This window comes from Saccopteryx bilineata, chromosome 1 (genome assembly GCF_036850765.1).
Source record: "Saccopteryx bilineata isolate mSacBil1 chromosome 1, mSacBil1_pri_phased_curated, whole genome shotgun sequence".
NCBI lineage: Eukaryota > Metazoa > Chordata > Mammalia > Chiroptera > Emballonuridae > Saccopteryx > Saccopteryx bilineata.
Window position 1 is genome coordinate 372,601,515 of NC_089490.1, and position 25,547 is coordinate 372,627,061.

The window sequence follows — 25,547 nt, forward strand, 5'->3', positions numbered from 1 at the left end:
ATTTACTAACATCTGGCATTTTGGGGCATATCCCAAGATAGAAATACTACCTTATTCCTTTTAATTCTGAAATTCCCAAATGTGTGTGGTAACTCTCTGTGGTTTTAAATGCTAAACTGTCACAGTTTATTGGATATAGAGATGCTACTAATTAATCACTTGAAGCACACAGCTTCACTTATCCAATGGTTATCAATAGAGTATGACACGGTCCCCTTTCAGCTCAAGCAGAGGCCAGTCTTGTCAGGAACAAAGTTCCTCCATTCCCTTAGTCTCACCATTCCAATAAGTGGCAAGATTTCATTCTAGCACCTTCTGCCTAAACCACTAGAAATCCATTTCCCTCTTTCTCTAGCCCAGCCCGTTGGTGGAATCCATATGAGTATTTAAGGATGTATGTTTTTTCTGCCTTCCCCAAGTGAGCGCGTTGCTCGATACTTCAAGGACTCTCCGGTTACATAACTGAGTAGCAACTGGGTCAAATAGCAGAATCACGAACGTATTATTATTATTTTTTATTAATTTTAAATTTCTTCTGGTAATCAAAATATTTTTCTTTAAACTTGCCCTAATTTTGTAATCCTGTTGGATTTTACTTTCATTTCCTTCGGGCTCTTCTTTTGACTGTTTCAGGGAATAAAAGCCTATCTTTTATTATTACAGCTTAAGCTTTTAAGCATTATAAAAGGATACAGCCATTCCCCTCCCTTTAATATTTCTTGAGGAGCGCAATTTATGGCTCACATTGCTCAATACTATCAGGCAGTAGCAAAATGGAAATGATACTACAGTTAAGTAGTGGAAAAATCTGGTCACCCTGACAAAGTGCAATCATGAATAATATAAGGAGAACTGGCTGCTATTCAGACACTGGAAAATATTTTAATGGTTTCAAACAAGATCAGATTTTTAAAATATATTCTCAAGCTGTGCAGTTGGTGGGTTAAAGAAGAAATTAATGGGCCATTTTGCCACATTGCTTCCATGGTCTTTTGCCTGCAGCATTTGACACCTTATTTCACTGCCGGTGCATATTTTCAAAACATTTGTACTCTGGGACATATCAACAAACTTGGTTACGTTTGTGAAAGGATTGTGTTTTGTTTGTAGTCCTCAGTGGCAATTTTTCCTCTTCTGCTCTTTCCCAAGAGGGAGGAAAGAAAGCCTTTTAAAATCTGGCCTCAAGATGCAGACCGCTTTGCCTTGATCTTCTCTTGGCACTAGACATTGCACTCCAAAATGAAGAGACAGATGATAATCAGCCCGGAAAGGGTCTTGTCATGGGACAGACACAGCTGGAAGGAAAGCATGGATAATAATCATTCCCTCATCATTTTCTGGGTAGTGGCACATAGATTGGCCACCTATTTTGTGCTGGAAACTCTTAAAGGAAAACACCAAGTTCAGAAAAGACATGAATTCTGTCCTCGGGGTTTTATCAAGTTTAGGAGGGTACATTAGCCATGAAAACAGAAATATAAATATAAATATATATATATATATATATATATATATATATATATATATATACAGACACACACACACAGAGATATATACATATATATACAGATATATATATATATATATATAAAATATTTCAAGTACATTAAGGCATGCATAGAAGGTTAATTATAACCCAGAGGAAGGAATAAAAAGATACAAGGAGGAAATGGTCTTCCAACAGGAGGCCGTGCTTGAGCTGGATTCAGAAGAATCAGTTTGTCAGGCAAACATTGAAAGTAAGGAAACTCTTGGTAGAGAAAAAGGCCCGTGGAAAGTCACAGAAGTGTAAAGTAACAGGGCCGGTTTAGAAAACTTCATTTAGGTTAATGCTGGTGAAGTTAACTATTAGGCCACAGAGAAGGAAGGGGCCAAATCAGGAAGTGACTTTAGTGCCCTCCTAAGAGTCTCAGTCCTAACCCCTTAGGCAAGGATGTTTTCTCAACATGGATCTCAGGCATATATTCCCTTCCCTTAGTTCTCAGGCTTATTCTAGAAAACCAGAGAAATAAGTTTAAGATCTTCATCGATTTAATAATAAGACTGCTTTGTTTTGTTTTGTTTTTTTAGAATGTGTTTTACATTTCAGAAGTGTATCTTTCTGATTTTGGCTAAATGCATGTAATTTCTCAAATGCCTATAAGTTTATAAATGTCTCCTTAGCTTCATTTTTCTCTCACTCCATTTCTCCCCTCCTCTAGTGTACCACTTTGGTTCTTGGTTGGTTATATTTTACAAAAGACAGAGTTGTGATTGGATCTGTGTTGTAGGAAGTTCGTGGTCCTGTCATCTGTGTTGAGTGGCCCAGGGTGGGGAGTGACTGGGAGCAGAGTGACCAAACCATGGCCTAGAAGTGATCCAGTAAAAGACATTGAGGGCTTCAACTACGGCAGTAGCACAGAGGATGGGGACAGGATTTGTATTCAAGAGAAATATATATTGACCCTTAGGCTAGGAGGTTGGTGGCCCGCCCCGTTCTTTAATCTCTACCAAGTTAAAAACTGATTGATGAAAACTAACGTGTACAAGTCCAAACACATGGATGAAAATTGAAAACTTCAATAACACATTGGAAATGTGAAGTTTCTTTCTTTTTTAGGTAATTATATTTTAGCTTCCATGTGAAACTGAGATAATTACACACTAATTTCTGTAACATCAATATCCATAATTCCTGTAATGCAATCAATAGGACTGGAATGGAAAAAAAAAACTGCACTGAATAGCCCTAACATAGTAGAGCAAATCTTCTCCTGTCTGTTTCACCAAATTACCACCATTCCCTCTCTTTTGTTTCAAAAGGACTAATGCCACAAGAGGTAGTGAAATTCTGAAATAACTGTCAGAGCCCTCTAAAATCTTTGTGGCTCATCCATGGTGAAAAACCTAAATAAAAAAAAAATTAACAGAGCTCCCCTATCATGCAGAGGGCCACGTGTTTCTTTGAAGGTTATTTATTTATATTATAGTGCAAAGAACAGAGTGTTTCAGTGTAGAGGCTATTTTGATGCAGAAAAGCAAAAATCACTGTTGTTTTAATTAGCAGGTAATATACACAATAAATACGCCAAACTTCTGTGTGATAGTTCACTCCTATCTGCAAACCTTGTTCTACGCTTGACCCATTCTTGAAGCCCCAGAGGCAGGAGTCTGCAGTGTTAGGTAGGGATGGGGAGAGGGTATTTGTTTCACATATCGCTTGGTAATTATATAAAGGCCAAGGAGGTTGTTTCTTTCAGGCTGCCTTAAAATGTCCCAACTGTATCAAGGCAACCAGGTCAGAATGGCTTCAGAATAGCTCTGTTAGAACAGCTACATGAGAGTAATCAAACCACCACGTCCCATATCCAAATATATTTCCTTCCCAAAGAAGGACCAAATAAAGATTCTTTCCCTGAAGCCATCCAGGCTCGCCCACTGATGCAGAGGTTGGAGAACAGCTCAAAGTCTTCATGTGTTTAAGAAACAAGTCTATTCTGTTTTGCCTGATATATATAAATGGACCTGCTAACTTTCAGGGAACTATCTTTGGGGTTTTGATAAAATGAATATGGGTATTTTAAATGTCTATGAGTTCATACATGCATATTTTGCTTCTTTTTTCTTCTGAGTTATATTGTTGTCTTCTAATGTGTCCTGTTCTTTTCTAAATTGTACATAATTTATTGTTGTATTCAATTTCCATGCTGAACTTGGCACACCTGGGCATAATAGTAAAGGTTTTAATAACCCTACATGAGTTGGGGCCACCCTTGTTCTGTCAGTAGCCCATGATAGAAGATTCCCAGCCTGAGATTTGCCCAGTAGTGTCCTATAGTGTCCTTAGCAGGTGCACCTAATCTAAACAGTCATCTGTCTAGAGTTTGATTTCACTTGGAAACTCTACATAAGATCTTCCTTTTGCCTTTCTTATCACCATTCATATTTTCAACTAGAAAACAGATACCACATGGTCACAGATAAAAGATAAACTCTAAAGATAGGACTATTTTACAATAGGATATATTAGAGAAATATCAAAAAACAAAAAAGACTATACACTACCTCTATTCTTTAAAAATTCTTAAGTGGCTATATTCTTTTTTTAAAATATTTTACTTAATACCTTCATAAAACAAAGTATAATAGTTTCATCCAATGTTAGTACTAAACAGGACATTGAAAAGTTGGTGTTTCTAAAACGTTAATGCTTTAAAGTAGCAGCAAGGAAACATCCTGAATCACCTCCTCCCACGGGCACACAAAATCTACAGCTACATATATCAGTTTCCTCTGAAAGAACCTGAAAACTAGCAGAACAGCTCCTCCACAATAAAGAATCAAAGAACCACATGGAGGCAAGTAAGAAAGGCAAAGACATGGTCTTGGCAAAATCCCCACCCCCTGGGGCCACCCACAGTCAGAAGGGATCTCACACATGTGGACAGTCTCCCTGATGAATGAGGGATTTGTGCTCCATGCCAGATACCCTAATCCTTAGGACCTGCACCAAAGAGACAAGCCCCAGCAATATTTGGCCTTGAAAACCAACTGGACTTATGTCCAGGAGACTCAAAAAGTTGTAAGAAATGGTAAGGCACTCTTAAAGGGCTCAGCTGTGGACTTATCATGGGACCTAGTGCCAAAGCAGCAGTTTAAAAAACACCAATTTTAAAACCACCTGGACTATCCATGAAGAGATTTAGTTGCTAATCTTAAAGCATCTGTCAGAGGCACAGGGGTCTACTGATACTTTCTATGAGGACAGAGGTGGTGGTGGGCACCATTTTTGCTCTCTTACTCCACCTTGATTACAATGGTGGGCTTGTCTCAACCCCCTGCTATTCTTGCATCAGTTGCAGCCAGTCAGCTGGACCCACCATGCATTCTCCCACAGTTCCACTGCAGCCTTTGGGTTTTCACTGGCCCTGGGATCCCCTGTGACACTGTTGAAGCCAGCAGGCATGTGCAGTGCACACAGGGGGTGTCTCTTAAGTAGCTGGTTCTCTGGCCAGAAAGAACTGTTACTGAGCATAAACAATCAAAGAGACAGCTTTTGGCAGCTTACTACCCTCAGAGCATATCATAGACAACAGATCTTCAGTTTTCCTATAAAAATGACTATTTACTTGCCCTGAAGCATCAGTCTGAGGCATAGACTTTAAGTTTACCACACATCTAGAGGCCCCGAGGAGATCTCACACAAAATAGACTGTATGCAAAGACTGTAATAAAAAAAACAAAGAAGGGAATTACATTATGATTAAAATGTCAATTCAACAAGAAGATACAATATTTATAAATATTTATATGTATCTAAGAGCCTCTAAATATATAAAGCAAATATTAAGAGATCTAAAAGGAAAATAGCAATATAACAGTAGGAGACTTTAATACATCACTTGCATCAATGGACAAGTCATCCAGACAGAAAATCAATAAGAAAACAGTGGCTTTTATTGACACATTATACTAGATGAAGTTATATATATACAGAATGTTGTATTCAAAAGTAGCAGAATACACATGCTTCTCGAGTGCCCATGGAACATTCTCTAGGATAGATCACATGTTACAATACAAAGCAAACCTCAAGAAATTTAAGAAAACTGAAATCATATCAAGCATCTTTTCTGACACAATGACATAAAACTAGAAATCATTTTGAAGAAAAACTAGAAAAATCACAAATATTTGGAGATAAATAGCATTCTACAAAACAACCAATGGGTCGACAAAAAATTCAAAGAGAAATTTTTTAAAAATACCTTGAGAAAAATGAAAATAGAAAAACAAAATTCTAAAATCTATAGGATGAAACAAAAGCAGTTTTAAGAGGATAGTTCATAATTATACAGGTCTACCTAAAAAAAAAAAAAATCACATAGAAACAATCTAACTTTACACCAAATGGAACTAGAAAAAGAAGAACGAACAAAGTGCAAAATTAGTAGAAGAAAAGAAATAATAGAAATCAGAGTGGAGCCTGACCTGTGGTGGCGCAGTGGGATAAAGCGTCGACCTGGAAATGCTGAGGTCGCCGGTTCGAAACCCTGGGCTTGCCTGGTCAAGGCACATATGGGAGTTGATGCTTCCAGCTCCTCCCTCCTTCTCTCTCTCTGTCTCTCTCTCTCTCCTTGCTCTCTCTCTCTCCCCCTCTCTCTCTCCTCTGTTAAAAAAAAATGAATAAATAAAATAAAATAAAAATAAAAATAAAAAAAATAAAAAAGAAATCAGAGTGGAGATAAATAAAATAGAGACAAAAATAAAAGATCAATGAAATTAAGAGCTGATTCTTTAAAAACATAAACAAAAATAAGAAGCCTTTACCTAGATCAATAAAAAAAGAAGACTCAAATAAATAAAATTAGAAATGACAGAGAAGATACAGTTGAAATACAGTTACCAAAGAAATAAAAAAGATTCTAAGAGACCACCAGAATTACCTACCAACTTGACCACCTAGAAGAAATGGATAAATTCATGGAAACATACAACCTATCAAGACTGAATTATAAATAAAAAATCTGACTACTAGACCAATTACTAGTAAGAAGATTGAATTATTAATCAAAAGACTTTCAACAAGCCTGACCTGTGGTAGCGCAGTGGGATAAAGCGTCGACCTGGAACACTGAGGTCGCCGGTTCGAAACCTTGGGCTTGCCCGGTCAAGGCACATATGGGAGTCGAAGCTTCCTGCTCCTCTTCCTTCTCTCTCTCTCTCTGTCTCTCTCTCTCACTCCTCTCTCTCTCTAAAAAAAAAAAAAAAAAAAAAAGACTTTCAACAAAAGTCCAGTACCAGATGGCGTCATTGGTGAATGCTAACAAACATTCAATGATTTAATACTTATCCTACACAAACTATTTCACAAAATTAAAGAGGGAGAAACTTCCAAATTTGTTTTACAAAGCCAGTATTACAAGACAAGGACAGTACCAAAAAAATTACATGTTAACCACTCTGATGAACTAGATATAAATATCCTCAACAAATGTTAGCAACCCAAGTTCAATACTACATTAAAAGTATCATACAGCATGATCAAGTGGGATTTATTCTAAGAGTGCAAGAACAGTTCAACATCCACAAATTAATCAACATGACACACCACCTTAACAAAATGAAAGATAGAAATCATATGATTATCTTAGATGTGAAAAATTAAAAAGCATTTGACAAAGTTCAATATAAACTTGTGACAAAAATACTTGAAAAGTGAGTATACAAGGAATATACCTCAATATAATAAAGTCTATATATGCCAAACCTAGCTAATGTTATACTAGATAGTAAAAGGCTGACAGTTCTTCCTCTAAGATCAGGAATAAGGCAAGGATGCCCACTGTTACCACTGCTATTTAACATAGTAAGTCCTTACCACAGGAATTAAGCAATAACTAAAAGAAATCTTTAAAGAAGAAATAAAAGATATCCAAATTTGAAAGGAAGAAGTAAAACTGTCACTATTTGCAGATGATATGATACACTATATAGAAAGACTCCACCAAAAAACCGTTAAACTAATAAATGAATTCAGTAATGTTGCAGGATACAAAATTAACATACAGAAATTTGTTATATTTTCATACACTAATAATGAATTATCTGAAAAAGAAGTTAAGAAAACAGTTACATTTTACAAAAAAGATAAAATGCCTAGGAATAAATTTAACCAAGATGATGAAAGACCTGTACATTGAAAACTGTAAGACACTGATGAAAAAATTTGAAGAATCCACAAATAAAGATATTCCATGCTTATATATTTGAAGAACCAATATTTATAAAATGTCCATACTACATAAAGCAATCTACAGGTTCAATGAAATCCTTATTGAAATTCCAGTGGAGCCTGACCTGTGGTGGCTCAGTAGATAAAGCATTGACCTGGGACACTGAGGTCACTGGTTCAAAACCCCAGGCTTATCTGGTCAAGACAACTATGAGTTGATGCTTCTCGCTCCCCACCCCCTCATTTCTCTAAAATCAATCAATAAAATTTTTTTATAAAAAATTCCAATGGCATTTTTTTCACAGAACTAGAACAGATAATTTTAAAATTTGTATGAAACCACCAAGGAGCCCAAATAGCTGAAGCACTCTTGAGCACAAAGTTGCAGGTATAGGGCTCCCAGATTTCAAACTACACAACAAAGTTATATTAACCAGAATAGTATGATATGCACATAAAATCAGACATATAGTTCAATGGAACAAAATGGAGAGTCCAAAAATAAATCCACATTAATATGGAAATTTAATTTATGGCAAAGGAACCAAGAATATGCAAAGAGGATAATTTCTTAAACTGGACAACCACATGAAAAGAATAAAATTATACCACTGTATTAAACCATATACAAATATTAACAGAAAATGGACTGAAGACATGAATGTAAGACCTAAAACCATAAAATTCCTAGTAGAAAATATGGGTGGTAAGCTTCTTGACATCAGTCTTTTTAAATTTTTGGATCTGATTGCAAAAGCAAAGGCAACAAAAGCAAAAATAAGCAAATGGGACTCCATCAAACAAAAAACTCTACACAGCAAAGGAAACTATCATTAAAGTGTAAAGACAACCTATTGAATGCAAGAACATATTTGCAAGTCTCATATTTCACAGAGGGTTAATATTCAAAGTATATAAAGAACTCAACTCAATAATAAAAGATAATCCAATTTAAAAATGGACAGAGATCTAAATAGGCATTTTTTTCCCAAAAAAACGACATACAGATGTCCAAAAGGCATGATTAACTATCAGGGAAATGAAAATCAAAACCACAGTGAGATATCTCACACCTGTTAGGATGGCTATTATCAAAAGGACACATACTTTTCTGAGAAGATATGTAGAAAAAGGAACTCTCCTACACCTTTGATAAGAATGCAAATTGGTGCAGCCATTATTTATACAGTATAAAGTTTTCTCAAAAAATTATGACTGTAACTACAATATGATCCAGATATTCCAGTTTTGCACTTTTTTAATGAAAACCAGCTCTGGCCAGTGGCTCAGTGGATAGAGCATATGGACATCCAGGTTCAATTCCTGATCAGGACACACAGGAGAAGTGACCATCTGCTTCTTTGTTCGTCTCACTCTCTTTCTTTCCCTCTTCCTTTCCTACAGTCAGTGGCTTGATTGGTTCCAGCGTGGCCCTGGATGCTGAGAATACCTTGGTTGGGCTGAGTGTGACAGCCTCAAGTGCTAAAAATAGCTCAGTATTCGAATATTGACCCCAGATAGGGTTGCCAGGCGGATTGACATTGGGGTGTATGTGGGAGTCTGCCTCACTATCTCCCCTCCTCTTACCAAAAAAGGAATAAAAACACTAATTTAAAAAGATATAATGCAACCTTATATTTAATGCAATATTATTTATAATAGCTAAGATATGGAAATAATATGTGTTCATTGATGATAAATGGATAAAGAAGATGTGGTACACACACACACACGCGCGCGTGCACACACACGCACATGCACACACTGGAAAACTATGCAGCTAAAAAAGAAGTGAATGGACCTGAGGGTATTATGCCAAGTGAAATAAGTCAGACAGGGAAAGACAAGTACTATATAATTTCACTTACATGTAGAATCTAAAAAAATAAATAAATAAGCAAAATAAAATTTATAGATCCAAAGAATAGATTGGTGGTTGTCAAAAGGGATAGGAAATGGTGGATGGAAGAAATTAGTGAAGGGGGTCAATTGTTTGGTGATGGAAGGTAACTAGATTTATTGTTGTGGTCACTTTGTAGTATATACAAAGATCAAATTATTATGCCCCACACCTAAAACTAATAAAATGTTATGTACCTAGTTTATCTCAAATTTCAAAAATAATAAATTAATATAAAAATATTTAAATAAATAATACCCTGGACATGTGTTTTTAATTTTAGTTTTTAAAAGCTGGTGTGTTTAAAAGCCTTGAAAAACTTTGAGGATATTTTTGAGAATCTAAATAAAATCTATTTCAAGGAAGCATTATGACAGTCCATTTTTTTTCATCTCTTTATCAGTACACATCAAAAGTTAAGAAAAATATGCAAACTTTTTTACTCTTCAAAAAATAATTTTTCTGTAGTTACAATAAAGTAATTTTTTTGTTATTTTTTTATGTTTTTCCAAACAGAGTAAAAGTAGAATGAGCGTTCTTCCATGAGTGAAAAGCTTCAATTTCTCAGAAACCAGGCTTACTTTTTCTTGCAGACCAGAAATTGGTTTTATAACATGGGTGGTTAGATTCCAAATTTAGCATTTATAAATTTAGAAAACTCAAAAGTGTGGTAATTTCAAGAAGTGAAGTTGGATCACTTTATACACTGGCTTCATCTTTACCAAACCTACACATACGTTGTATATTTAGCCTGCCGTTTTTGCCAGTGCCTACACAGCAGGAGATTTATCAGACAAAAAAATAAAAAAAAGAGGACAATTGGTTAAAAAACTATTCCCTCTCATTTCTGGTTTTACTTTGCTTCTTCAATATGGCGGAACATAGAACTACACAACTTTTTGGGGTTAAATAAATATCTTCATCATATTTAAATTTCTTCTTTTAATTTTCATTCCCAAACTTTCAAAGGTGCCACTGGCAAAAATAATAATAATAATAAAAAAATTTTTCAATAAAAGTTTTTTCTATCCATGTAAAAAAATTAATTTTTTAAACTTTTTTATTGATTGATTGATTTTACTGAACAAGTGGCAAGGGAGAGCAATAGAGCAAGAGAGAGAGAGAGAGAGGGAGAGACATTGATTTGTTGTTCCACTTATTTATGCTTTCATTGGTTGATTTTTGTATGAGCCCTGAGTGGGAATTGAACCTGCAGCCTTGGCACATAAGGAACTGAGCTACCCAGACAGGGCCAAAATACTTGATTTAAAAAAAAAAATTTTGATGTTGCCCTGGCTGGAAAGCTCAGTTGGTTAGAACATTGTCCTGATACACAGAAGTTGCCAGTTCGATTCCCAGTCAGGGCACATGCAGGAACAGTTCGATGTCTCTCTCTCTCTCTCTCCTTTCCTTTTTCTAAAATCAATGAATTAAAAAAAAAAAACTTAAGACAAGCTACCTGCTATTTAAAAAGAAATTGTTGCTATTTATACATTCTGTTGACTTTCCTTATTTCTAGTTGGACAAATAAGATAAATAATAACCTCTGTTTTATTCAATGAATGAAGTTTTCACAAAATTCTACATTATTCTCAGTCTATAACTTTGCTCTTAAGAGAACAGTGAGGCACAGAAAGTTAGAGTGTTCTTGACAGTAGATGTTACTAAGTCTGTAAATCTTAAGCAAGTTATTTAACCTTTCTATGCCTCCAAATCATTATCTGCGTGATAGAAATCGTATCTACTTATCTTCTCGAGTAGTGTGATGTTGAGTAAAGAGCGAAGTCACATTCTCCATATTAACTTAATCTTTACAAGTTTCCCTGAGGGCAGGTCTAAATAACCATAGAGACCAGCCAATTCTGCAAGGCTTCTTGACCCTTTTGAGTGGTAAATCTGTTTACAAAAAAAAAAAAAAAAAAAAAGTGCTGAATCCTATTAGTAAAATTTCTTTCTCATTTTCTCTCATTGGCTGTTAAGATTTCATACACATCATGTTTGCGCAGAGAAGGCTGATACTCAGAAAGTTATAGGGTAAAAAGATTGCGTAGGTTGTCTCTCTTGCTAACCATAGATGGAGCCTTTTTCATCTCCTGTCTGATTGCTGAAATAGCATGGCCCAGGTGTGCACACCCAGCTTGCACAGCTCTGTAGGGTAATCTTCCTGACGCCCGCCATCATCTCTCTTCCCCCTTGCTCTGGGTCTCATTGTCACAATAAAGTCCAGAGTCTTCGCTGGGGCTTTCCAATCTACCCACAACCTGGTGCAACTCCTCCTTTTCCCCGAAGCATGTAAATTCCTACTATTATTTCAGCTCCCCTTGTTTCCCAGATCGCTTATTGAATAAGCGATATTCCATTGGAATAAGCCTTATTCTATTTCTTCTGTATGGCCACACTTCCCCTGTCTATCCTGCAAGGTCCAACTCACAGCTCAGTGAAACACCTTCCCAAAGACTCTACCCTTTTCTTTATCCCTGAGTCAAACCATAAACTACAGGTAAGCAAGAGAGCCGAGAAAACAGACATCATTTCAATGGTAACACTCAAATGCAAGGCTGTAATATAATAATGGAAGCATATACATTTTAAAAAAGAGAGAGAAATTGTTAGCATTTGTTAGGAGAGAAAATGAAAGAGTGTGGTATGTTCAGAAAGCTCCTCACCTGGGAAATGCTGTGTTATGAAAGAACAGGCTTTGCAGTCCACACAGCCGGCTTTGACCCTCTACTCTGTGAATCTAACTTAGTTTCCTAAATGATCTGAGCCTCACTTTTTCTATATGTAAAAGAGGAAATGCTCTCAGCTTTATGATGTAAAGAATAAAAGATGAAATGTAAGTACTGGACACTGTAGATACTCAAAACTTGTTAGGTCCTTTCCCTCTGCCTTCCTCTCCATTTTCTAGAGCCTTGAACGTAGGAGCAGAGGCATAGTAAAGAGTACTCGGGTAAGAACACGAGGAGAGAGGAACAGCAGGGGCATGATAGAATCTCATGCTTGAATTTCCCTCATGGGAATAATAATCATGTTATATTTCTGATTTCCGAGGTGAAAGATTGCCCTGAAAAGGATTTTACTCATTCAAACATTGGTTTGAAGTCTGGGCCAAAATTTTACCTTCCTGGAAGATAAGTTGATTTAAATAGAATTAAGAATTTAATAAAGCAATGAAAAGCCTAATTTCAATCTGCAATTTAGAAACGTTTACTGAAGTTTAGAATGGTCAGCAAACTTGGGAGAAAGTGGCTGTGTTACGGATAAAAATACCAGCAATAAGAAGATATATTATTATGTGTATGAGTCAAATACTGGGATGAAATAAATTTCAGACCCAAACTAGGCACAGTCTCATGACCACACATGCCAATAAAGAAGATAAAGGAGAGGTATCTAATGAGAACAATATGCTCATACCAGAAGCAACCAGAGCCTCTAAGCTCAAACTTCAATAGGGCATAATGGAAGTTTCTAAATTAAAATAAAGTGATCAAGCAAAATATATGATGGATAGCCAAAAAAAAAAAAAAGAGATTTATAAAATAAGTTACTTGGAGCAATAAGAAAAAAAAAACAGAGGAAAGTGGTTTTAGATAATCCTGCTCTGCACTCAATCTGTTTCATCTCAGTCGATGGCGACCCCATCTCTCTGGCTGCATTGAATCACCCTGCACATCCTATGGCTCAAGAAAATCTGTTAGCTCTATCATCAAAATAATCCAGAATACAGGCCCTGGCTGGTTGGCTCAGTGGTAGAGCATCAGCCTGGTGTGCGAAAGTCCCGGGTTCGATTCCCAGCCAGGGCACACAGGAGAGGCACCCACCTGCTTCTCCACCCCTCCCCCTCTCCTTCCTCTCTGTCTCTCTCTTTTCCCCTACCTCAGCCGAGGCTCCATTGGAGCAAAAGTTGGCCCGGGCACTGAGGATGGCTCTGTGGCCTCTGCCTCAGGAGCTAGAACGGCTCTGGTCCCGACAGAGCGACGCCCGGGATGGGCAGAGCATCGCCCCTGGTGGCCGTGCCGGGTGGATCCCGGTTGGGCGCACGCGGGAGTCTGTCTGACTGTCTCCCCATTTCCAGCTTCAGAAAAATACAAAAATAAAAATAAAAAATAAAAAATCCAGAATCCAGCCACGTCTCACTTACTTCACCACAATTCTCTAAACTACCAGCATCATCTGCCCTCTTTTTCCTCTGTCTCTTCTCTTACTCCATCACCAATCTTCTTTATGTTTTTTAAAAAATTGCTATGTGCCAAGCACTGAACTCAGTGCTTAATGTTTATTTCTCTACTTAATCTTAGCAACTTCTTCACAAAGGCAGCATTATTATTACAAACAATTTATACATGAGGAAAATGAAGCTGATAGAAATGAAGTAATTAGTTCAGAATCAAAAAGACAAGAACTGGCAGAGCCAAGATTTGACTAAGGATCATGTGTTCTACTAAATACCATTCATCCTCCCCCTCTCTGGTGTGGTCACAGCAGTTTGTGTGGGCTCCTCTCTCGATGTCACTGCAGTTATGGCAATGAATGGTCAATGTCTGTGCTTTGACCATCTTCCCCACTGGGCAGTTGGGATCCAGGAAAATAGATAGATTAGTAACCATTTATTGAGCATCTACCATTCACCATGAATTTATTCAGCACGTACTTAATGAGTGTCTGTTCTGTGCCGGGCACTGTCCTAGGTGCTGGGGAGGTAGTTAGTAAACAAAACAGAGAAAGGCCTGATCCCTAAGGAGTTTATATCTTGATAGAGAAAGTAACCGATAAATTTACAAATATATTTATGCTATATTAAAAGCTGATAAGGAAACAGACACAGGCAGGTTGGTGAATGTGGTGGTGGTGGTATATAGAAGTTCTTTTCTGAGTTTGTTTTTTGTTTTGTTTTGTTTTACTAAGATAAGCAGTAAAGTTGTCAGCTGAGCATGAGTCAGAGGAGGAAGTATGGGAGATTTAATGATAGAGAACGTGAGGAACAGCCAGCCAGGGGAGTATAAGAGTTAACTAGAGACTCATAGGCGTGCAATAAGGTCAGTCATCATAGTGGGTTTTCCTGCAGCCACGTTCAGATGCTCTGGTTCAAGTGCATATTCAATCAAGTACAGTATGGTGAGTTCTTCATGGATATCATCCCATTTAACTTTGACAACAACCCTGCATGTTGTTTTCAAGCTGTAATTCCCAGATGAAGTATTTGTACTGAGAGAATGTATCCCTTTCTGAGGGTCATGCAGATGAGAAGTATCAGAATTCATATTTAATCCAGGTCTGTTGCCTTCGAATCCAGAGTTACTAACTGACGCAATGTCCTTATCCAGTTTGGACCAGCATCTCCATCTCTGTATGTGTTTGATCCCCTCTCAATGAATTAGCTTTGGAAACAAAGACTTGCGTGAGTGAAAAGTTAATATGAGTCAACAGAGTTGAGACTGCCAAGAAAATAGTTCATTACATACATTTGTGCTACATGAATGAAAATATAGTAGTGATCCAGGCATGGGGCAGATCTCACCTGTAGTAACTGTGTCTGATTCATAATTGACAGTGATCAAGAGGGTGTTCTGTAACCTTTTCATGTATAACATTGGATAACTATAGTAAAGACCGAAGGTAAAACTGAATTTTCTGTTTTCCCTGCCAACTCTAAGGAAGTCGGAGATAATAATTTCCTTTCCTGACATCCTTTGGTGCTTCTTTTCCTTCAACAGGAACTTTTTTTTTTAATATGTGAAGGCAAATTATTTGTGTGAGTAGCCCAGTTCTGACATATATTAGCCGGGTGTAATTAGGGCAAATTATCTAATATCTTTGTGCCTATCTTCTCATCTATAGTACAGTAGCAATAAGAGAACCTCTGTTATTTTTTTTTTAATTATTGTAGAGACAGACAGAAAGGAGGGGAGAGAGATGAGAAGCGTCATCTCATAGTTGCTTCACTTTAGTTGTTGACCCCTGTTATATATAAAGTGCTTAGAAGAATGCCTGGCGTCCTAAGTGCTCGATAAATGTTAGCTCTCACTTTTACCAAGTATTCATCACACACTGCCATTTAGGGTCGCATCGTGTATCACGGGTTCTTGTTTTCGCCAGCCAGATGGTCCATCTTGTCCTAGGGCTGAGCAGGTAGAACATACTGGGTACCCAATAGTTCAAAATGGAAATGTGTTTCTCATCTGTCAAGCAACTTAAACTTGTTGAGAAGCAATTTTTATACATTCTCAGAAAGACTTTTCAAGTTTGGTGGGAATTAACACCAAACAAAAGATTTTCTGTATTTCTTCGTCTTTTAAAATACTAAAGTGTGCTCAGATACAATCTCATATTTCAAGGGTTGCTTGTGACCTCTAGCTATCATTAAGAAAACAAAAATTTGTTCAGAATATAGGAAATATTCATCTTCTGAAAGCCCACTGGGTGCCAGCCCTGGGATAGATCCCAGGGGGAGGGAGAGAAACAGGCAACAGCGGCAAGGCGCTCAAGTCAAATGGCATGGGCTCCATAGTTTGTGAGAGCCTGTAGTCCGGGGGAAGAAGAGGTGAGGTCCCACCTGACCCACCCTTGCTGGCCTTCCCACTTCATCTGCTCCAAACCCTGTTCTCTTGTGTGCTCTACTGCAGTGATTCTGAGTTCCTCCAACAAGCTAAGAGACTCCCCTTCTTCGCATCATCCCTCCCACCTGGACACTCATCTTCTTGCTCCTTTGCTCTTGGCATGACTGGCTTCTCTCATCACTCAGAGTCTGGCTTAAATAGCATCACTTCAGTAGTCCTTCTATAACTGCCATCTATCAATAGAGCCCCTCTGTTACCCCCCACAGCACTGGCTACCATGTTTACTTTTGTGTGATTGTTTCCTTTCTTGTTTATTCACTGTTTCCTTCACAAGGGGCAGCAATCACATCTATTTTTATGCACTCATGAGAGCTCTTTTGCCTGGCAACGCTTTCAAAAATTATGTGTTGAATAAGTGAAAGATCATTTCAGCATACTGTGGCAACGCTGTAAGGCTTATGTGTATCCCGGCTGGCAGACCAGAGAACACAGCTGCCTAACCCATCCTGCAGCTCCTGAAGGTAGCAGCTGTGGGTGCCTTACTACAGCCCCCCCCATCCCTCTGCCCGTTCTTGCCAGCAGCTTCCTCTTGCTCATTGCCACTCCGTTGAAGAGCTTTCTCTGCCTGAAGGAGCATACCTGGCCAGGGCGCACAGAAGGTCAGAAAGACCCAGGACTGAGTGAATGCCTGAGGACCAGCCCTTAGCCAGTGAGGGGTGTGGATGGCCTGTCCATTCCACTTCCTTGCCCCTGTGGACAACTGTGAAGAACGTGTTATGCTGTTGCCATGAGTTCCTGTTGCCAAAAGCAGTCACCCATTCATGAAAACACCTTCCAGAGGCTGCCTTCCCTGTCCTCCTTCCACACCATCTAATAGTGCCTCCGGTACACCTCTTTGATAGAATGCTTGCATTTAAGTAATCATATTAGGGTCAGAAAAGCTCAATCTAGAATATTGAAACCAAGAATCAAAATAGAATCTTGAAAGACACGTTGAGTTCATTAGACAAGAACTAAAAGTGTATCCAGGCCCTGGCCGGTTGGCTCAGTGGTAGAGCGTCGGCCTGGCGTGTAGAGGTCCCAGGTTCGATTCCCGGCCAGGGCACACAGGAGAAGTGCCCATCTGCTTCTCCACCCTCCCCCTCTCCTTCTTCTCTGTCTCTCCCTTCCCCTCCCGCAGCAAGGCTCCAGTGGAGCAGGGATGGCTCCTTGGCCTCTGCCCCGGGCGCTAAAGTGGCTCTGGTTGCAACGGAGCGTCGCCCCCTGGTGGGCGTGCCGGGTGGATCCCAGTCGGGCGCATGCGGGAGTCTGTCTGACTGTCTCTCCCCATTTCCAGCTTCAGAAAAAAATAAAATAAAATAAAAATAAATAAATAAAAGTGCATCCAGAGAGGGCTAGATCCCCTTCACGCAGAGAAAAGAATCAAAGCCTAATTTCCACTCAGGTGTCTTTTCTCTACTAACGGTTAGTTTTTTCTTTTGGCTGGACACCTAGAAGATATTTATAGGAAAAGATAGTAAGAGATTGGCTGGCCTCCAGCACATCCAATTAGCTATTTCAGAGCCAACACAGCAGTTCAGTGCAGGTGGACAGAAGGTCCTAAACTCTTGGAATAACATATTGCAACTCAGCACGCCCCACTCATGAATCTGGAACAAAAGAGCTTCTTTGTGTCTTTTCCCTTTTTGAAATACAACTTAGGATCCAGGAATGTGATTCTTAAAGCCAAGAAGGAAACCTTGTACAAATGGTTTCTTGAAAGCCAGCATGTAGCCTGTTCCTAAACTTTATGATGTGTGAAGCACATGTTCAAGGAAGTATTTATTAGTAGAAGCCCTAAGTTAAATTAGACAGGGAGGTTCGTGCCTTATATATTCCGTCATTTTCCATACTGTTTATGTATTCAGACCCAAGTGTGAAATTTAAATTTGCTTTTAATGTATTTACCTGACAAATGATTTACTCTAGTCAAATGCATTTCCTTTTGGGTCCTCAGTAGTTAATGGTTTGCGGTTGAGGGAGACTTAAAAACAAAATGCTTTTAAATTATATTTGCAGGCCCTGGCCGGTTGGCTGAATGGATAGAGCATCAGCCTGGGATGAGGAAGTCCTGGATTTGCTCATTTCCCCGCTTACAACCAGTGGCTTTATTCATTCAAGCTTCAGCCCTGGGCACTAAGGATAGTTTGGTTGGTCTGAGCATCAGCCCAGGTGCAGAGGATAGCTTGGTTGATTCAAGAGTCGGCCCCCGATGGGGTTGCAGGGTAGATCCTGGTTGGGACACACGTGGGAGTCTGTCTCTCTATCTCCCCTCCTCTCACTTAAAAAATAATACATACATAAATAAATAAGTAAATAAATAAATAAGAAAATAAATGATATTTTCCATGTTAAGGGTTCTGTGCAGATATCACGAAAACGATTTTACTGGTGAATTTAATAAAATGCAATGGCTCTCTCGTGAAACTTAGACTGGCTTATATTCGAAAGGTATGATAGATTTGGAAACGGATTAGTCACAGATCTGTCTCTGAAAGTCACACTCAGCATTACCGAGTGTGAGTGGCTCATACTAGGACGTAAGTTCTGCAGTAGGCTGTGGCCTTCGGTTGCTGATTCCTGCAATGCTCCTGGCAGGGCATACCAAAATGAAAGCTATTGTTAGAAAATTGTAAACTTTGCAGAACTGAAAAATCTTCATAACCGCAGTCTACAAGCAAAACCCTGTGATTATGAATTATTTATAGTACATACTATGCTCTCTCTGGTATTGCTAGCCTTGCTTTATATTAGAGTGTCTTTGATGAATATGGCTACTTTTACACATGTAAAGTATAACCTTTATCAGAGGTAGATTTAACGGCAGGCATACTGGGCGCGTTCCCGGTGCCCCGACTTCTGAAGGGCCCCACAAAACCCCAACTTCACTCTTTTCTAATGACACCAAGTTTGGTTTCATATGTGCAATTTTAACATTAATAGCACAAAATATTTTTTTATTTATTTAAAAATATGGTTAACATGTATTTTTTATTTTCTGTCTCTCTCTTTTTCTTAAGGGGCCAAATATTTTCTTCTGCACCCAGGGCCTCAACTGACTTTAATCCACCTCTGACATTGATTGGAAGAATCTAACTCATTCTGTATTTTGAAAACAGAGGGTATTTTATTATGTGTGTGCACTTGCGTGTTGGAGAGCACATTGTGTGTGTGTGCACGCGTTGTTCTATAATGGGAAAGTGACTCATGTAGAAACAAACTCACTGCTATAAACGTCCACAGCTGGGTTTAGTGTGGGCCCTAAGCAGATGCTTCTTGAGTCCACCGAGTAGTCAAAATACAAACTCAATGTTTGAAAAACATTTACATCAAGTCAAAATGTTTTTTCAGTCTCCTTTTATTATATTTCCTTGCCACAGTCACCAGAACTCTCTGGAAAGTAATAATGGCCTCATGTTAAAGCTAAACCAACAGGGATCACAGAAAAGTAATGGCATAAATTAGCGAAGCGAGCTGATTTTTAAAGCTCAGTGCATTTCACAAAGGGTGAAAAGCAATAATGTTGAAGGGTTGTGCAATGGAACTGACTTAAAATGTTCTGTTGGAGTTTTTCTGCATTTAAAATCCTGATGAGTAGCCAAGGCTTATCTTTAAGCACCCGTGCTTGGACAAGTTCAGACAAAGCATTCCTGATTGCAATTTGCTCTCCTTTCTCATTTATCTAGTAGATTTCTTTCAGAAGGGACAGAATCAGCTATGGACATTCAGACCTAGACCTAGAACATAAAAATACATGTGATAACAGTGTCTCAAGGCATCAAATGTTTGTTTTATGGGTAGTTTTTACAATTACAGACTTAGAAAAGAGTCACCCGGATTTGACTAACTAGCTCTGCAAATCATTAGCTAGAGAACTCAGATCTTTGTTCCCTTCTCCGGAACATGAAAATACTGAAAGCATCTATTGCATCTATTTACTGTGGACATTGAAAGAAGTGACACATAGGAGACACCTAGCACCGTTCCTGACACCTAGAAGGAACTCAGCAAATATTAGCTAATATTATTGGTATCATTGTTAGTCTACTACGTGCCAGGCACTGTGCGAGGCTCCTTGGGCATTCGCACTGCGCATTGTCAATATAAGACCTGCAAAGTAAATATCACTATGGCTGTTTTATAAATTATGAGACAGAGGCTCAGAAAAGAGATCAAGAAACTACTACTAAGGTGCAGGGAAACCATTCAAACCCAGGCCTCTTTGCCTTGGTGCTCTTTACTGTATTCCTGTCCTGTCTCTTATGGTGCCAGTCACATGTGACTATTTAAGTTTAAATTAGTTAATGTTACATGAAAAATTTAGTGCCTTAGTTTCACTTGCCACACATCAAGTTTCTATAGGCACGTGTTGTTGCTAGTAATCATGGTGCTGGACAGTACAGACAGGGGCGGATTAAGGTCAGTAGAGGCCCAGGTTACAGAAGGAAATATTGGGCCCCTTCATTAGAAAAAAGTGTAAAGTTGGGGTTTTGCAGGGTCCTTCAGAAGATGGGGCCCAGCACGCGTGCCCAGTGAGCCCGCCGTTAAATCCGCCTCTGAGTCCAGACACTGAATATTTCCATCCACTTCCAGAGGGTCTATTTGACAATACTACAGTCTAAACCAGGGGTCCCCAAACTACGGCCCGCCGGCCGCATGCGGCCCCCTGAGGCCATTTATCCGGCCCCCGCTGCACTTCTGGAAGGGGCACCTCTTTCATTGGTGGTCAGTGAGAGGAGCATAGTTCCCATTGAAATACTGGTCAGTTGGTTGATTTAAATTTACTTGTTCTTTATTTTAAATATTGTATTTGTTCCCGTTTTGTTTTTTTTACTTTAAAATAAGATCTGTGCAGTGTGCATAGGGATTTGTTCATAGGTTTTTTTATAGTCTGGCCCTCCAATGGTCTGAGGGACAGTGAACTGGCCCCCTGTGTAAAAAGTTTGGGGACCCTTGGTCTAAACCATCTTTCCTCTCCAAGCTGGTTTGTTCTCAGCAGGACATAAGATTTTCTTCTAAATATTACACTGAAGGTTCATCGATAAATAATTTAACTCTCTGTAATGAAGATCCACATTTGCTATATGGCCATGTAGACAATACTAATTCATCGATCAGTCCGTACAGGAATGGAAAAAAAATGGCCCTCAACCAGGTCATCACAGTGTCCGAGAACTAAGAGGATCCTCGGTTGTAGTTTAGACAATCTTTTTGTTCAACAGTAAGAACTAATGACAATGGGAAATCCTAAAGCCAATGTGAAGATGAGTCTCAAACATCATACCCACCTCCTGCACCCTATGGGCCTCTGCTTTTCATTTGGGGTCCATAAGCTTAAAGCTGTTTTAAATACTTTTTGTTGCTTTAAATATTTTTTAAAGTTTCTAGATAGAGTCTACTTAGGGTAAGCTTTGGAAAGAGGAGGTGGTGATTTGTTATTTATATCCCTGACACTGATTATTTTGCCCAGGAAATATTTCTCCTAACTGGAAGCCAAATAGTTTTTCTAGTTAGGCCGCCCATAAGCATTATTTATAACATTTGTCACCTTCTTCCTGCAGACATTCTTAATTGGTATCAGATATCACAATCTGAAGATCTTAAATGGAAAGAGTGATTGGGATAGGAAAGCAAACAACCACATAATTGGACATTCCAAACAAAGCCATGTAGATCACTCCTTTGAGAAGAGGCTCTTTCCTATAAAACTAGTTTGATTTTAGAAGACATAGCTGAGGCATGAGGCACAGACCTGAGGAATTTCATGTATGTAAAAGAGTAGCTGGCATCTTAGAAGGAACAGAAGCTAAAGGGTCAGAAGGTCTGATACCTTCACAGTGTCCCAAACTGTCATAGTATCCCAAACGCTATAGTATCTATCATATTGTGTTGCAATTGACAGTTCCCAGGTCTAATTCTCCCATAAACTATGAGGTCCTTAAAACGTACTGCCTATTGCAGGGCCTTGCGACATACATGGTAAAATATTAGGTTTACTGAAAAGATAAACGAAAAAACAATTGGCAAGTAGCTTATATAATCAGGGAATACCAAGAACCTGTATGTTAAACACCCCCCCCCCCAAAAAAAAAAAAGTGTGATCATTATCTCAAAACTTTCAGACTTCATTGTCTGTTATTCCTTTAGCTACTTGTTTGGGCCCATGTGCTGAGATTTGCCAAAGTGATTTGGTTGACATTAAATTCTAAGTTTGGCCTTATCTGGTTTGTTCAGTGGTAGAGCATCAGCCCAGCCTACAGGTGTCCCAGGTTCCAGTCAGGGCACACAGGAGAAGTGACCATCTGCTTCTCCACCCACCCCCGGCCCTTTCTCTCTTTCTCGCTCTCTCTCTTTCTCTCTTCCCCTCCTGCAGCCATGGCTCAACTGGTTCGAGCAACTTGGCCCCGGGTGATGAGGATGGCTCTGCAGAGTGTTCACCTCAGTTGCTAAAAATAGCTCAGTTGAGCAACAGCCCCAGAAGGGCAGAGCATTGCTGGTAGGGGGTTTGCCAGGAAGATCCCAGTGGGGATGTGTGCAGGAATCTATCTCTCTGTCCTCCTCCTTTCACTTAAAAAAAAATTCTAAGTTTTTGTCAAATGTAAGAAGCACTTGATAAGCAATGCTTTAAAAAAGAAACAAACAGCCCTGGCCGGTTGGCTCAGCGGTAGAGCGTCGGCCTAGCGTGCGGAGGACCCGGGTTCGATTCCCGGCCAGGGCACACAGGAGAAGCGCCCATTTGCTTCTCCACCCCTCCGCCGCGCTTTCCTCTCTGTCTCTCTCTTCCCCTCCCGCAGCCAAGGCTCCATTGGAGCAAAGATGGCCCGGGCGCTGGGGATGGCTCTGTGGCCTCTACCTCAGGCGCTAGAGTGGCTCTGGTCACAACATGGCGACGCCCAGGATGGGCAGAGCATCGCCCCCTGGTGGGCAGAGTGTCGCCCCTGGTGGGCGTGCCGGGTGGATCCTGGTCGGGCGCATGCGGGAGTCTGTCTGACTGTCTCTCCCCGTTTCCAGCTTCAGAAAAATGAAAAATAATAATAATAATAATAATAATAATGAAACAAACAGGTAATACTGTTGTTCTTCCTGCTTAGTTTTGTATCAGTTCTGGTTAGTCCCAAAGAGAGAGAGGTGTTAAAAGGAGAAATTAGGAACCAGTGGCTGGATGCACACTTGACTTTGTGAGAAGGCACAGTAAGTCATTTTGGCCTGCAGAATGTGTTAATTATTGAAGAATCTTATTAATCTAGTGCAAAAGAATTAATTCAGCAACCAGAAAGGCCTAATTTATAGTTTGCAATTTAGGCCCCAGAAGTTCTGCCTCATTATGCAAGCTGTTATGCTTAATAACCCAGTAACTTGGGCAAAATATGCATGCATAGACTGATTGGTCTTCCCACATAAACACACCTACTCTCCTCTGCAAATGTCCTTGTGCCACTAGCTGTAAGAAGAGCAGAAGGTGGCTTCCTGCCCCTGCCTGTGTCTTTTGACTACTACAGCCACTATCTGACTCCTAAGAAATTCCGGTTTCTGCAGAAATAGCCACGTTGACACCAGAGGGAATCATTTCTATTCTCCAACTACTACAAGAGGGCATTGACTCATTCCTCATTCTTAATGGGAAGGGAGGGGTGTTAGGGTTGCCTCCTGTAACATGATGCATATTCCCAGTTAGACAAGTGAGGCATCGCTTAGATGACAGTGAGATCTGTCACTTGTTAGGAAGGTTTGCCCTTCTAAGGTAAATGCATTCCCGAAAATGAAAGAAATCAAATGCATTAGCTAGAGTTAAGATTTTCCTGAACAGAACTGTAATAGCTGAGTTATTCTCCTTGGCAAAATTAACATTTCCTCTGTGTTCCACCTCCTTTGGAAGATCCTGGTCTGCAATCAAAATTATTTTTTATGTTTGTTTTCCTCTCTGTTTTTCTTCAAGTGTGCATTTTTATGAGCATTTAATCATAAACAAATCAGAGAGCCGATTGGCTTTGTCCCCAAGGTGTCTATCTTATGCACCCTGGGACCACACCTTTCATCTTCTCTTCCCCGTGGCCAGCTTTTGCTGACTCCAAAGCACCATTCAGCCCCAGCGAGAGCTTCTTATCAGATGAAATAAGAAAGAAGAAACTGTACCTACCATGGCAAATACTCCCTCACGCCCCAGGATTAGACATACGATGTTCTAGTCCACCATTCTGATTTTATCGTCTATTTGGAGTTGAGCAATATGACTCGGCTGTAAAAACACATAGTGTTCAGGGTCATTTCTAAGCAGTGTCCAGGCAGAGGAGCCCTCAGGACATGCAGAACAAGAGCTATCCATAAACTAAGCTACATTCTCTCAGCAGATGTGATATAATACATACCTGCCATGGATCAAGCACAGTAGTAAACAAGGAGGCATGTAAGTGGATTAGCATGGCTCCAGGGAAGAATCTGGTAACTTGGGCATTTATAATATGACTGAAATTTAATAAATTTTATGATAAGTCAAAGGTCAACTTCATAGAACTGGTAGTCCCTTCTCTGAGGTTATCACTCTATATGAAACAATGTAATTGCATCTGGTTTCTTCATTTTCTAATTCACAGAATGCCAGTACTGGGGCTCAGAACTCCAGCTACCTACTATGGACTTTGAAGATGTTTTAAGAAATGATGAACATGCATTCAAGTGGCTCTCCAGCCTCAAGAGAGTGGGCATAGTGCGGCTCACGGGAGCATCCAACAAACGAGGAGAAGTCCTAAGACTGGGGAAAAGGATTGGTTTTCTTTATCTCACATTTTATGGGTGAGTTACCAAGTGGTTTCTGTCCTGCCATTATCTATAAAATATAATATATTTCTCAGAAGGGGTACTCTTTTGGTTGGAGATACAGAAATTTCCATACTATTTTGAACAAGAAGTCAGATGGGAAGATGAGTCTAAAAGGGAGATTTCTCTGAGAATGACTGAAATTTTTTAGAAGGTTAAGAGCCCAAAAATTATTAGATCCCAAAGACATCAGGCTAGTTATAGGTGTGCATTAGTTCACTAGAGCTGCCTTCAGAGAATACCATAGATTGGGTGGCTTAAACCACTGAAATTTACTTCTTCACAGTTCAAAGGGCCAGAAGTTCAAGATGAAGGTCCCGGCGGAGTTGGTTTCTGAGGAGACCTCTCATCCTGGCTTGCGGAGGGCTACTTTACCACCGTCTCTTCATATGGCCTTTTCTCTATGTGCCCACACTCTTATTCCCCCTTTCTCTTCTCATCAGTCTCATAGGTCCCACACTTCTGACTTAATCTTAAGTACCTCCTTACAGGTCCTGTCTCCCAATATAGTCACATTAGG

At 39.4% G+C, this 25,547-nt stretch overlaps 1 protein-coding gene across 3 annotated transcripts in view; it reads left to right on the forward strand.

Moving 5' to 3' along the window:
* Window positions 1–25,547, forward strand: part of BBOX1 (gamma-butyrobetaine hydroxylase 1) — a 66,439-nt gene that overhangs the window by 13,725 nt on the left and 27,167 nt on the right. For all 3 annotated transcript variants that reach the window (XM_066253869.1, XM_066253868.1, XM_066253867.1), the window contains one exon: window positions 24,805–25,003. In XM_066253869.1, coding sequence (XP_066109966.1) covers window positions 24,805–25,003 — 199 coding nt within the window. The remainder of the gene's footprint in view (window positions 1–24,804; window positions 25,004–25,547) is intronic.